At 36.5% G+C, this 14808-nt stretch overlaps 1 protein-coding gene across 1 annotated transcript; it reads left to right on the forward strand.

The window, feature by feature from the left end:
- Positions 1-2008: 2008 nt before the first annotated feature.
- copb1 (coatomer protein complex subunit beta 1) lies at positions 2009-14433 on the forward strand. The gene is made up of 22 exons (XM_015375975.1): positions 2009-2126; positions 3711-3856; positions 4000-4229; positions 6205-6374; positions 6456-6570; positions 6662-6754; positions 6848-6985; positions 7098-7217; positions 7346-7453; positions 7540-7686; positions 7775-7920; positions 9972-10068; positions 10168-10328; positions 10477-10597; positions 10694-10921; positions 11209-11388; positions 12936-13080; positions 13177-13296; positions 13372-13517; positions 13643-13732; positions 13893-14048; positions 14199-14433. Exons 2-22 carry the CDS (start codon positions 3766-3768, stop codon positions 14256-14258), a joined length of 2862 nt encoding a protein of 953 aa, XP_015231461.1. The 5' UTR covers positions 2009-2126; positions 3711-3765; the 3' UTR covers positions 14259-14433.
- Positions 14434-14808: the final 375 nt, after the last annotated feature.

A 14808-nucleotide genomic window follows, 5' to 3' on the forward strand; every position in this document is an offset into this window, starting at 1 on the left:
TATATATATGTATAAGGCATGATTTGTTTAATAATAACCAACGAGGCTATTAAACAACAAGGTAATAAACTAAACTGTGCAGCAACAATAGCATTTAACATCTGTGTATGTTTCCACAGACATTTTTTTTGGGTTTTGCTTAAATAACGTTTCTGATTTATAAATTAACCAGTGACAGCACATGATTGCATTTAGCCTGTGTGTTGCTTGTGCTGCTCATTGGTCAAAAAGACCTAACTCTAATGTCATTATAGCTGCACATGCTCTTACAACAAATGTCTGCCAAAAGGTCAGTGAAACAGCAAAATAAAGCGGATTGGTCAGTATAGGCTTCAGCATTCTTCGATGTAACCTTAGACGGTACATTTATAGGTGCGTTGGATTTTTTTTTTTTTAAATAACAATCTAAATTTATTGATCTCCCACTGGAGATATTTACCTCTGTATTTAACCCATCCCCTTGGGGAGCAGTGTCCATTAACATAATAAATTACCAGCTCAACCCGGTTTAACCATGTGGATGTATTTTAAGACAATTAAACTATTCATTTTAAAACCACTAAAACTGATAATGCTCTGAACAAAACAAGAAATTTTATGTTTTTATGTTTTGTTTTGTTTTTTGCTTTATTCATGACTAATTTATCTTACATAAAATGTGCATTTGTTTGCATTGTTTCTATTATCATTGCAGAGTTTTAATGCTGAAGTTTACAAAACTTGTCTTGGGCTGTGTGTTTGTTCATGGAGGCTTTTTTTAATTGCAGGTTCATTCACATATATTTATTTAGTGTGTGTCTTCTGTGACATTAAAGCTAGTTTCCACTAGAGGATGCTACATGCCACTTTTATTTGTTGAAGTTTTGTGAAAAGAAAGCAAGAGTTGTACCAATTTATGTTGCTAACTACCTAAAGTTGAACACAAAAACCTTTCAGTTATGTGTGTCCAGAGGAGTCAGTTGCAATCAAACACTATTACGGTATATTCCAAAAAAGACAGATAAAAACATCAGAAGCACTGTTGGCCAGCCAACCAGTGGTGTTTTTTTTGTTTTGTTCTCTAAAAACAGGTAATTATTGTAACATACAATAATTTGTCAATTAATCAATTCTTTCTTTCTTTCTTTCTTTCTTTCTTTCTTTCTTTCTTTCTTTCTTTCTTTCTTTCTTTCTTTCTTTCGTTTTGCTCCCTTAATTAATTCTACCTTGTTTATAGTTACATTGAAATGAATTCCCCGTCCCCCCAAATTACTGAACAAATTCCATTCTACTTTAAAGAACCCATTATTTCAAATTTTCCTATCACACTTTAACAAGCCATGTTGTTGTTCCTAGAGTATCCTAAATAGAAGGAGGGCCCCAGCCAAAATTTTTACACAGGACAAAATATTTTAGTGATAATTGTGTTCTGCATAAACTCATGCTGTTATAGACTTAAACTGCTTTCCTCTGCTGTCTTCAGTCTCTTTGTACGCACACATTTCTCAATTGTTGCATTTTTTCTTTGATTTATTTATTTTTTTATTATTTTTGACTGTTTGACTTCAGACATCTGCCTCAAACGACTGTTGATGCTAGGCTAGGTTTCTTCCTAAAAATTGGAGTTCCTTCCCACTGTTTCCTTGCTTATAATAAAGGGTTTCCAGTCTAATCTGCTTAGATGGACGTTTTACAGTTATCTGTCTGCATTGGATACAATCAAACTATGTATAATAACTCAAAATCAGACCTTTTTATGTAGAACTATATCTGAATAAAATGCCAAGTTTTTGGCTAAACTAAACATCAGTCTGATTTTGTCTTCTTTATTTTGAGATTCTTCTGTTGTGATTTGTTTTGAATTAATGTGTAGACTTTGACGACTGTTGAGTCTAACTATGTCTTTTAATGTAAATAGATCCAATGTCATTTTTTTAACAGGGAACACATACGCGTGTATTGTAGAATAACTGTATTCTACAATTCGGCTTCATTTAATTGTTAGTTTTTTTTCTCTCGCGCGTTTGAGCCTTACGGCGCACCGTAGCAGTGATGTGGCTCAGGAAGCTGCCTTCCACGTCAGAAGGAAGAAGGGGAGAGCGGACAGGGACAGCTCACCACCGAGAGCTCTTCGCTATTTTCTACAGGTAAATACCTGCAGTTAGACATTGAAGAATTGTATGTGTGTCACAGAAAAACTATTGAGCTTATTTTCATCAACATTCGCGATGTTTTTTTTAATTTTTTATTCAGAACAACGGTAACATATAAATACAGCAAGCTAACGTTAACGTCCTCCATTTCAATCCTGGATGAAAGCTAACCTGCTGTAAGCTAACACTGGTTTCAGAGTCGAGTGTTTTGAATGCATTCATAGTCCTAATATCTATGTTACCAAACAAATAATTTAATGCTTTAACTCATTGTTCAGCTGTTTGTTTTGACGCATACAAAGCTGCTAAGGCAGAATTGTACGCTATAACTTTAGCTGCTTTTGCTAATAGCTTCTAAACAGCTTTGTACTTTCTCCTGTTGTTATAAGATAAGGTGACATAGTGATTGAGCAAACATAATTAATAAAAGCAAAATGTATAGATGTATTGTAACAATGCTCAAATGTAACACATGAGTAAATAAATAAAGTATAAAGCAATATTGAGCAAAAAACGTGGGCATCTAAGTATTAACGTCAAAGATACAATATGTAAAAGCATCCTAATGCAACGGGAAATATATTTGACTACGGTGCACAGTTTGTCCAAATGAATTAGTAATTAAACTTTTATTTTACCAGTACCAAATTATATTAACGTAAATAAAATTCTAAAGATTCAATTGGCTTTCTTGCAAAATGTTTGTAGATAAATTTGTTCTTCATGTGAGGCTTTTACAGTAAAATACTTTTTCTTTTGTTAATTTCTTAACATTTGTTTTTAAAATGTTTAAACATGATAACATTTTAATTATTTGTAAGGTCACATCAGGTCTTTTACAACTCAGGGAGACCTAGAAAATAGTTTAAAACAGCAAAATAAGCAATTTCATATTTAGATATTACCGTTTACTGCATCTTTTATATACTTTCAAATATACCTGTGTCAGCTATCTTTTTGGAGTTTAATTCTATAGTTATTTATGTTTGCACACTATTTTTTGGAAAAATATCTGTATTTCCAAACGGCAGGTACTTTAATATAGATCAGCCATCAATGTGAACAATTGTAGATTTTTTTAATGAAAAATCTTTTCTTTCTAGTTTTCTCATTTTTTCATTGTTACTATAAAAGTATGAGGCATTTTCCATATGTTACAAAAATATTTGAGTTAATATAAGTAATTTGTTTAGTTTTTTTACATTTTAATTCATGGGTGCACAAGATTGGGCAAAGCTAAAGCTAGAAGCTGTTTTGCACGAATCATAGGCTCCAGTTTTTATTCCCTTAACTTTGAAATGTCTTAACTGCACATAGGAGCAGGCAGCTTGTCAATATCTTGTATCTGTATTTGGTGCTCCAACGTTATCTCTAGAAATTGAAAAACCTTCTCCTCCTATAATTACATATTGCTTTCCATTATGGGTCTTTTGTAGTTATTTATTCATGTATTTGTTCAGGCTTTGCTCAGTTAGTGTTAATGCATTTTTTATTATTGAGTCCTTCATTGTACTTATTACACTGTTTTCTCTTTTCTTTACTGATCTTTCAGTCTATTTTTTCATCTTTTCCTTACAGACATCTAACACAAACTCTGGGATTCTTCTAAAAGTCCCACAAACCAAGCAGCAAGATGACGGCTGCAGAAAATGTTTGTTACACTCTGATCAATGTTGCCTCTGACTCGGAGCCCCCTTCTGAAGTCAGCTTAAAAACAGACCTAGGTAAACTTTTTCATATGACCTCCCTAAGTATCTGCTACAGAACATAGGCTCCAATTTCCTTGTATTATTGCTTTTTTAAGAAGCTAATGTATCAAATCTGATGTGGAGATGAACTTGGTAATATCTTGATAATTTCTTTTCAGAAAAGGGAGAGATCAAAGCAAAAACTGAAGCCCTGAAGAAGGTGATTGTCATGATCCTGAATGGAGAGAAGTTGCCAGGACTTCTGATGACCATTATTCGCTTTGTTCTGCCACTTCAAGACCACACCATCAAAAAGCTGCTGCTTGTTTTCTGGGAAATTGTTCCTAAAACTACTCCAGATGGCAAGCTGCTTCAGGAGATGATCTTGGTCTGTGATGCCTACAGGAAGGTAAGCTAACGGTGACCTAATCTTTCATTTTATATAGTCCTATGTGTATTATGTGACATGATGTAGAATAGAAAGAAATGCTTGAACATTTGGACAAATAACAAGAAAATTACATTTGGATTCCTGAACTTCAGCAGTTTGTGACTTAGAATCAGCGGACCCACGGGGGTTAACAAACCACTGTGATGGATCTCTCAGGGTTTGGCTTAGTCACACAATAGACACATATTTAACTCCCTCCACTTAACTAAGTAAGGCAAAAGCCAAATCCGCCAAAACTAGAAAGTATAACAACTGTTTTATCAAGTTTGGCTTTATGGAGCATAGGGATAGAAGGCCAAAATGTGTTTTGTGTCTTCAAGTGCTAGCAAATGAAGCTATGAAGCCAGCTAAGCTAAAGTGGCATCTCATCAAAAAACACCCCGAGTTCAAACAAAATAGAGAATTACATTCAGTATATAAAACAACCATAGGTGAGCCTTTCCACAACATGAGAAAAAGCTTAGAGGGCTTTGTATCTGGTAGCACAGCACATTGCAAAAAGTGAGATGCCACACTCAACTGGAATGGACCTGGTGCTTCCAGCTGCGGTGGATATGCGTGACGTTCTGCTTTGCACAGATGCAGCTAACAAGTTAAAAGGTGTCCTGCTTTCAGATGACACGGTAAGGAGAGGATTTCAAGAACTGTCTGCTGACATTCAGGAACAGTTACTGAATAGACTGCTTTCATGTGAACAGTTTTCCATTCAGCTCGATGAATCTAAAGACATTTTTAATACTGCTCACCTAATAGCGGTGGTGCGGTATCCCTGGAAAAGAGACAGTTTGGTGGATTTTATATTCTGCAAGGAGGTCTTGGGCAGGACAACCAGTGAGGAAATATTTAAACCTATTGATGCTTTTACAGCAGAAGTGAGCTTTTGTTGGGAAAAATGTTTCGCTGTTTAAACGGATGGTGTTGCAGCGATAACCGGCCGAAAGATTGGAATTATGGCGCGAAAAAAATCTATCAATCCAACGTTTATAGAGACCCACTGTCTCCTGCGTCAACAGGCACTAGCTTACAAAAGCGTGGTACCAGTTCTGCACTCAGTTCTGTGCATAGCTATCGCTGCAGTTAACTTTGTGAAATCCAGAGCGCTGCAATCAAGTTTTTTTAGTCAGCTTTGCAAATACTGAACATGATACACTGCTTTATCACTCGGAGGTGCACTGGTTGTCTCGGGGCAAAGTATTGCAGAGTTTTTGAGAGCTTTTCAAAATTCCTGACAAAGGAAAAACTGGACATTGTACATTTCCTCTTGATCCAGACTGCATTGCCAAGTGAGCCTGTCTTACAGACATATTTAACATATTGAACAGCCTCAACCTCTCCGTCCAAGGAGGCTTCACGTCTATCCTTGAAGTGACAAAATCACTGCCTTTATAAAAAACAAAACAAAAACAAAAAAACACAGACCTCTGGAGAAGAAGAATACAAGATGGAATAGCAGAAATGTTCCCCCAACTGACTGAGTTTTAAATAAAGAGAACTTGTCTGTCTGTAAGGGAAGTTGTAATTTCAAACTTAACATCACTGTTAGAACACTTCAGCTCATATCTCTCTGATGTGGACACTAATTCATGGGTGCATGATCAATTTTCACCTGCTGCAACAGAGAATGGCTTGAAAGAATACAAAAGGCTGTATAAAAAATATTGTCAGCATCTAGCCATAAAAAGTTTGAGAAATCCCAACTTAGATGAGTTTTCAAATTATCCTTTGAACAAAGAAACGAGAACAGAGATCCCATCGCAGACATTTATTCTTTATCATAGCTTTTGAACCAAAATTAACATTTTTGTTGAAATTATTTTCTTTATTAAACAAATCATATTTTTTTACAATATGTTTAACATGCTTTTTTTGTTTTGTTTTTTTTTGTTTTAAACCATTAAAACCAAACTCAAAAGTATATTTTTATTCACTTCAGGACCTTCAACATCCCAATGAGTTCATCCGTGGCTCCACTCTCCGTTTCCTGTGTAAGTTGAAGGAATCTGAGCTACTTGAGCCTCTGATGCCGGCTATTCGAGCCTGCCTGGAGCACCGTCACAGTTACGTCCGCCGTAATGCTGTCCTGGCCATTTACACCATCTACAGGTACTGGAATATCTGGCTGCACTCTCATATACTATGCATAAACTATTTCTGAGTAATGAGATCCTGCTTTCCACATTTCAGGAACTTTGAACATCTCATCCCGGATGCTCCAGAGTTGATCCATGATTTTCTCGTCAATGAAAAAGACGCAAGCTGTAAGAGAAATGCCTTCATGATGCTGATCCATGCAGATCAGGTTTGTAGCGTGTTGACAAACAGTCTTTTTTGCAGCACTTTCTAGTGGTTATATTAAACTACATAATCCATCACCTATATTACCCCTACAGGATCGAGCTCTGGATTACCTCAGCACGTGCATTGATCAAGTTCATACTTTTGGTGACATTCTACAGCTGGTCATCGTGGAGCTCATTTACAAGGTAGATCAAGAGGCTGGCTTATCTAATTCAGGTCCCGAGATGGACCATCGTGCAATAAAACAACAGTTTGAGCATATGCTGCGGTGTTTTCAGGTTTGCCATGCTAACCCATCGGAGCGTGCCCGTTTTATCCGTTGCATCTACAATTTGCTGCAGTCCTCTAGCCCAGCTGTTAAGTATGAAGCTGCTGGGACTCTTGTAACTCTCTCCAGTGCTCCAACTGCTATTAAGGTACATCTTCACAATTTATTCGGATCATGTTTATACATAAATCACAGTTCAAAAACTGTAGAATCATACAGAATGTGTTTAAGTATTTACTCTATAATTTGCTGGACTCCAGGCTGCTGCACAGTGTTACATTGATCTGATCATCAAGGAGAGCGACAACAATGTTAAGCTGATTGTTCTCGATCGTCTGATTGAGCTGAAGGATCATCCTACTCATGAGCGCGTACTTCAGGTGCCTTCATTTATACTTACTTTTTTTATTCAACAATTTTATTTTGAAATGTCTTTACAATTCAGACCATTACCAGTTATGGTAGTGTTTGAGGGTTTACTAATTGCTTTTTCTTTTTTTAAATTAAGGACCTTGTGATGGACATCCTGCGTGTCCTCAGCACTCCTGACCTGGAAGTCAGAAAGAAGACCCTACAGCTCGCCCTGGACCTCGTCTCATCTCGTAATGTTGAAGAGGTCCGTTTCATTTTTCCACCATCTTTTCACTAAGAGACAGAAGCTGGACTTCCTCACCAATACAGTGACGTCTGTCTGTCTTTTAGCTGGTGATTGTTCTGAAGAAGGAGGTGATTAAAACAAACAATGTAACGGAGCATGAAGACACTGATAAGTACAGACAGCTGCTGGTTCGCACTCTCCACTCATGCAGTGTGCGTTTCCCCGACATGGCAGCTAACGTCATTCCTGTGGTGAGTTTCTCATCTTAGCATCATGGGAATATCCTCTTTAATTTATATTTCATTTATATACTGTGTTGTTTGATGTTTTAATTTCTAGCTAATGGAGTTCCTGAGTGACACTAATGAGGCAGCAGCTGCTGATGTGCTTGAGTTTGTGAGGGAGGCCATCCAGAGGTTTGACAACTTAAGACCTTTGATCATCGAGAAGATGCTGGAAGTGTTTCATGCCATCAAAACTGTCAAGTAAGGCCTCGGAAGCACATTTATTTTTTATGTCATCAACCATTGATTGATTGTTGTTCAGTCATTTGATTGTTTTAAAAAAAAACAGGTCAAGCTACTTGTTTAATAGAAATAAATTCGATTTCAATTTTATTTTAATAATCATGTCTTTAGAGTTATAACTAACAATTTTTTGGAAAATCGATTAATCTGTTTATTTTTTTAGGTTATTAATCGATTAATTAATAATCGAATAGACAAAGGTTCCCAAAAGAAGACTTTTTACAAAATTAAACCAGGAGAGACTAAAACATTTCCACTTATGGAGTTCTGGATAGAGCATTATGACAGACTAAAACATTTTTTAAAATCTTAAATGCAAAATTTATTTTTTTCACAATTTTGGTATAGTTACTGCTCTAGGTGGGCCACTCGTTCAGCTAAAGGTGTGTTTTAAAGTCTATGCTTCAGTTAATTATTAATTGATTCCTAAATTAGTTGATGATTATTTCAATTATTGATTATTATTGTTATATATTTGATTATTCACAAATCTCCAACCTCGTCCACAATGAGTGTAAGCCCAAAAAAAGTCTGGCTGTTAAAGAGGTCATAGAATGCAAAACAGAGTTTAAATTGTCATAGATGAATAACGATAGGATTAGTGAGGTTCGGTCGCTCCTGCCCTGTCAACTGGGGTTCCTGGAGCTGACGGCTCGGTTGGAATGCCCGTTGTGTTTCGACTACCTAGTCGACCAAAATCCCAGACGATTTTGAAATCCCTCCTGGACATTTTTTTTTTTTTTGAGGTACGAAAAGTAGGACATGTCCGGGAAAAATCCCAAATACCCTATATAATCATGCTATGACACCTTTAAGAGTGCTCTGTGTAAGCTTATTTATGAAAAGCTAAAAAAATGAAATAGTATGATGGTAAGAAAAGTCCACATAGAACAGGGTTATGCATAGGCGGGTATGAAAATCTGACTGCATAATAACCCATGGCTGGCTGGACATTTTGGTCAAAACATATATCAAAATATATTTTTCACTTCTGTTCAATATGATATAATCCCAATATTGTAATAAACAATATGAAAGCCTCAGAAAGACTGCCAGGGAAGCCCACAGAAGATGCCTGAACAAACTTCTGAAAATAATTTTTCCACATCTGCAAAAGTTCTATAAAATAACATTTTTAGAAGCAAATGTTAAAAACCCCTCTTAACTATTTTTATTTGAAGCTACAAGCTCAACAGATTTAGGCCCTAGTTAATTCTGAAACATCAAACTTTTTATAACCCCTTTTTTAACCTTTTTTATATCCTCCTATTAAGATATCTCACCTTGTGTGTAACTCATGCAGATAAATGCTGTATTTATAGACTGTAGCATATATCAAAATTAATTTAAGTCCTATCAGTATTGGTGAATACAGTTATATTTTAATATAAATGTATATTTGATTATTGTTCACCCCTATGATAACCTTAGGGTTTCATGGTATCTCTACATTATAATTACAGCTGAAATGTATGAATAAAAACAAATTAAAAAAATAACTTATTGAACTGTAGCATTGACACCAACTATAACATAGAAGTTAGACTGTAAGCTCAAAATGAAGTATTATTTTACTTAATTTTACCTCTCCCAGTTTTTTACTTTTATTAAACTAGGAGAGCGAATGTAATTGTATTTTGTTTACTTTTTTTTAAGCACTTTGTGATTCCCTCTTGTCTTTGAAAGATGCCATATAAATAAGCTTTTAGTTGCGTACTTCTCATTATTAACTCTTAATTGTAGGTAAAAAATTCTCTCCCTGGCAGGCTCTCACTCCCCCTTTAGGTGTGCACTCTTTCTTATGATTTTTGGCAACTTTATTAAAATCGTAACATGCACAAAGAAGCAACAGAAACTAAAAAGATGAATATGTGTACATAAATTACTTGGCTACAGCTACAAAGCAATTTGTACCTATACCTTTTAAATTAAATCTAATGAAGTCTACAAGCGCAGCATAGAAGTTGTGACTATTGCAGTTGGCCTCTAACACAGTGATATTGTTCCAGGATTTACAGGGGAGCGCTTTGGATCTTAGGAGAATACTGTAGCACTAAGGAGGACATCCAGAATGTGATGACTGAAGTTCGCAGGTCTCTAGGAGAGGTGTGTGTGTGTTTATCGATATTTCTGAGTTTTTATTAGATGGGATCTGTTTTTCAGATGTGTTGATCCTAAATTGATGACGTGTTATTATCTCAACAGATCCCAATAGTGGAGAATGAGATCAAAAAAGAGACAGGTGAATTGAAAGCAGAGGATGAAGTCAGTGCAGCTCCAGCTCAGAAGTTGGTGACTGAGATGGGGACCTATGTAACACAGAGCGCCCTGAGCTCTTCCAGGCCTTCAAAGAAAGAAGAGGACAGGTAAAAGCTGCTGTATGGAAATGAGATGTATTTTTTCTTTGCTTTGGTTTTCCTATATGACTGTTAATACATCCTTTTGTTAATAATAATACATTTGATCTGTATAGCACTTTTCTGGAAACTCAAGACGCTTAATTTGTTTTTTCAGGCCACCGCTGCGAGGGTTCCTGATGGATGGAGATTTCTTTGTTGCAGCTTCCTTGGCCACAACCCTCACCAAACTGGCACTGCGCTACGTTTCCATTGTTCAAGACAAGAAGAAACAAAATGTAAGTTGATATGCAATAATGTCACTCACCTTACCATAGCTCTTCAGTCATCCTCATTTTGTTTCTCTAATTCCTGCACTCTCTTTAAATCTTCAGTCTTTTGTTGCTGAAGCGATGCTGATTATGGTCACAGTGCTGCACCTTGGCAAGTCCTCTCTGCCCAAAAAGCCAATTACAGACGACGATGTGGACCGCATCTCGTTGTGCCTGAAGGTCCTTTCAGAGTGCTCCCCACTTATGAATGACATTTTCAACAAGGAGTGCCGCAGATCGCTGTCACATATGCTCACCGTCAGGCTGGAGGAGGAGAAGCTGTCACAGAAGGTAGAGATGGTTTAATATTGGTTTATGCCGAGACAACTTTGTCATTCACTCTTTAAAAAAGAAAAAAAACATTAGGATTGGCGAACATAAGCTGTAGTAATAAAAGTAATAGATAAATTATTAAATACAGGTAATGTATCCACAGGAATATACAACAGAAAAAAGAAATTTAACTCATTTTAAATGACTTTATCAGCCAAGAAAAGTAGAAAAGTATTTCTTTAAGAGTTTTGATCATTAAACAGATAAAGACTGATCTTTTACCCAATTTCTCATCCTAAATGCAGAAAGAATCCGAGAAACGAAATGTGACGGTCCAAGCGGACGACCCGATCTCCTTCATGCAGCTCACAGCCAAGAATGAGATGACGTCTAAGGAAGACCAGTTTCAGCTGAGCCTGCTGGCTGCTATGGGCAACACTCAGAGGAAGGAGGCTGCAGATCCACTGGCATCAAAACTCAACAAGGTAAACCCCTAAGCTCTCCAGAGCTGCTTCAAACGAAGAACACATTTTGGTTCAACGCTTATCTATTTATATACCACAGAGGGCGCTGTTGTTGTTGCTGAACAAAAGGAAGGACACAACTGTTAAGACATTAAATGCTTTCTACAGTGATATGTTGTCCTTAAAAATATAAAATAATTTCCTCAAAGGGCTGTTTCTCAAAAGCAGAATTTAGAGATGCAGGATATGGATGACTTAGAGAGTGCCCACACACATATTTGATCATCTTACTTATCTTAGGCCCAAAAGCTGGTCGTCAAGTTTAACAAAGGGAGGCCTGTTTTAGATGGGATGGGTCATAAATTGAGCCAGGCCACTTTGCCTTAATGTTGCTAAAGACGCCGTCTGCATCACAGATCATCTTGAGCAATAAAATGTATTTGTGTAATTTAATACACATAATAATAAATAATAAATATGTCGTAACACTGACAGTAGGCAAAACCATTACTTACTCTAACCTGAATGTTGGGATTTTCTGTTAGCAATATTATCTTCATGTGGTCCAGGAGGAAACCATTTATCCTGATTTGTGTGCAGTCCAACATTGATGGCATTAAGGAATCCTGTTTAAAAAGAAATACAAAAAAAGATCACCTGTTTAAAAGTTTATTTTGAGATGTGTTGCCTAATTAATTATATAGTACAATCCTTCCTTGATGCAGTTCATTCTTCTGTGGTCTGGACATTTTATGATGATGTGTATATTTACTTTTAATATCAAATACACCATCCTACTGCATGCAGGAATATACCATTAGGAGAAAAAGTTGAGCGTAACACTATAAAGGCATGATACTGTTCTGTGCAGAGCTGATTTTGGAACCCAGCAGATTACACAGTTAGCGGATGCTATCCCTAGAGAAGCACTAATGCTCAGGAAATTAACAGGAAAATTCAACAAAAGGACATGCCAATGTAAAGTAAGATACGTCTGTTTTTGGCTACTTTCAGGGCCTCACTTTATGGACAAAGGCTTTGCTTCTTTGTCAGCCATTTATCCAACAATCTTAACGCAGCTATATTCTATTAAAGGCCTCTCTCTCACACTTTAAACAATAGCAGTATTAAAAAACACAATCAAACACTAATATTGTCTACATAGCAACTATAATTTCAATAATGGCATTGAGTAGACTTGACTAAATAACAATACACATTAGTTGTATTTTAATGTAGGCTGTCAAAAAATACGAATAACACAGATAAGAGAATTGAATCATGGACAAAACAAATCAATTTCTTATTGGTTAGCGATTGTTAGCCTGGTATGAAAAAGGCTAGCTGCACAGAATAAATTACCATGGTAACCTATGTCTCACTAGTTTAGTAAAACAAAGGCTTAATTAAGCCAAAATATTTATCTGCTATCTTCCTTCTTTGAAAAAGCCCCTGATGGCTTTGTTCTAAAACTTAATCAAAATCTGCTGAAAATGAATAATGTGAAGTATTTGATCATATAAAACAGGCATCTAATACCTTGATTAAATGTATTTTTTTCATACTAGGTGACCCAGCTAACAGGCTTCTCAGACCCAGTGTATGCTGAAGCCTATGTCCATGTGAACCAGTACGACATTGTCCTGGATGTGTTGGTGGTCAACCAAACAAGTGACACTCTTCAGAACTGCACTCTGGAGTTGGCCACTTTAGGTTTGTCTTTTTCATTTCTTTCTTACTCTGAGAGCAAAAAGCTATAGGTTTCTGTTCCTATGTTATTTGAACTAAGCTTTTTATTTTACTCTTCAGGGGATCTCAAGTTGGTTGAAAAGCCTTCGCCTCTAACTCTGGCCCCTCATGATTTTGCGAACATAAAGGCTAATGTCAAGGTGGCTTCTACTGAGAATGGGATCATATTTGGCAACATTGGTAAGAGAGAGACATCAGGCAAGGTGTTGTTTCTGCTGATATGCATTTTGTATTCATTTGATTCCCTTTCTTTAGTCTACGATGTGTCTGGTGCTGCCAGCGACAGAAACTGTGTTGTACTCAGCGACATTCATATTGACATCATGGATTACATCCAGCCAGCCTCCTGCACAGACGCAGAGTTCAGACAGATGTGGGCAGAGTTTGAGTGGGAAAACAAGGTTAGCTTTACCTCTGCAGTATCTCTTAATTTAAACCAATTTCCCTTTTAATAAAAAAAAAAAAAAATGTTTATTTGAGATTACAAACAATCATGTTTAAGAAATGTATAATGTCTTGTTTGTAGGTGACGGTAAACACCAACATCACCGATCTGAATGAATATCTACAGCATATCCTAAAGTCCACTAACATGAAGTGTTTGACTCCTGAAAAGGTCAGTTACTAGATCCACTCAACAGCCGTCAGTCCTCTGCTTCTGTACTTTGAAGATTTTCATTTATTTCATTGGTCAACATTGATTTTTAAACAAAATTTTCTGGGATGTTTGTATGTTTAACAGATTTTCTTCCCTTTTGTTTTATAAAATAAATCAGGCACTGTCTGGCTTCTGTGGCTTCATGGCTGCTAACCTGTATGCTCGCTCCATCTTTGGAGAAGATGCCCTGGCTAACGTCAGCATCGAGAAGCCCATCCATCTGGGGCCCGATGCACCAGTCACCGGACACATACGCATTAGGGCCAAAAGTCAGGTGGGTCACAGCTGGTGTGCCTCTAAAATGATAGCAATCTGTGAAATAAAGGCTCAAATATTGTCTCTGAATGAGAACTTGTAGATTTTTTATATCATGGATTAATAACAAGGTAATAGTGTTTTTGTAACAAATATTTTCTCTCCACAGGGAATGGCCCTGAGTCTTGGGGACAAGATCAACCTCTCTCAAAAGAAGGCTAATATTTGAAATGACTGCTTTTTTCTGTTGTCATCCATCTTACCACCTCTGCCTCTATCTCCCTGATTAAGAAGCCAGTCATGTTATAGCAGTTTCTGCTTCTGTCCTTTCAGATGTTTCATATCTCTCTAAAAGCTCCATTTCTTTTACTGTCCTTGTTAATTTTCAATAAACACTTATATTAAAGTTACTATTGTGTCTTATTCAGTGAGTGTTTGTAACAAATTCCAGGGAACAGACGGTTGCCTAAAGGTGATTGTGCCCTTTAAGTATAAGGACTGTGTGTCTAAGCTTCGTATCTCCAGGTACTAATTAGAATTCCTCAAATTCCTCTCATGATATCTCATACAGTGTAAAACCCCTTTGTATTTGTCCTGTCAATACTCCCAAAGGGGCTTAAACACATTCCCAAGGCAGAAAACGTAGTTCTTTCTATGCTGTGTTAATACATTGTAATTATTTAGAGTATAGTTGGTCATTTGTAAGTTTTACCATCACTGGAAATGGAGGTCCTTTTTGGACAGATGTCAATGTTCCACTTACCCTCCTGTTTATAATT

This window comes from Cyprinodon variegatus, unplaced genomic scaffold, assembly GCF_000732505.1.
Source record: "Cyprinodon variegatus isolate N-32 unplaced genomic scaffold, C_variegatus-1.0 Scaffold128, whole genome shotgun sequence".
Lineage (NCBI taxonomy): Eukaryota > Metazoa > Chordata > Actinopteri > Cyprinodontiformes > Cyprinodontidae > Cyprinodon > Cyprinodon variegatus.

Excerpts from the sequence above, each read along its gene's own strand:
- copb1 (XM_015375975.1), top strand. The coding sequence starts at position 3,766 with ATGACGGCTGCAGAAAATGTTTGTTACACTCTGATCAATGTTGCCTCT. Across the intron at positions 6,375-6,455 it reads GCCATTTACACCATCTACAG|GAACTTTGAACATCTCATCC; the intron begins GTACTGGAATAT and ends TCCACATTTCAG. Across the intron at positions 6,986-7,097 it reads GTGCTCCAACTGCTATTAAG|GCTGCTGCACAGTGTTACAT; the intron begins GTACATCTTCAC and ends GCTGGACTCCAG.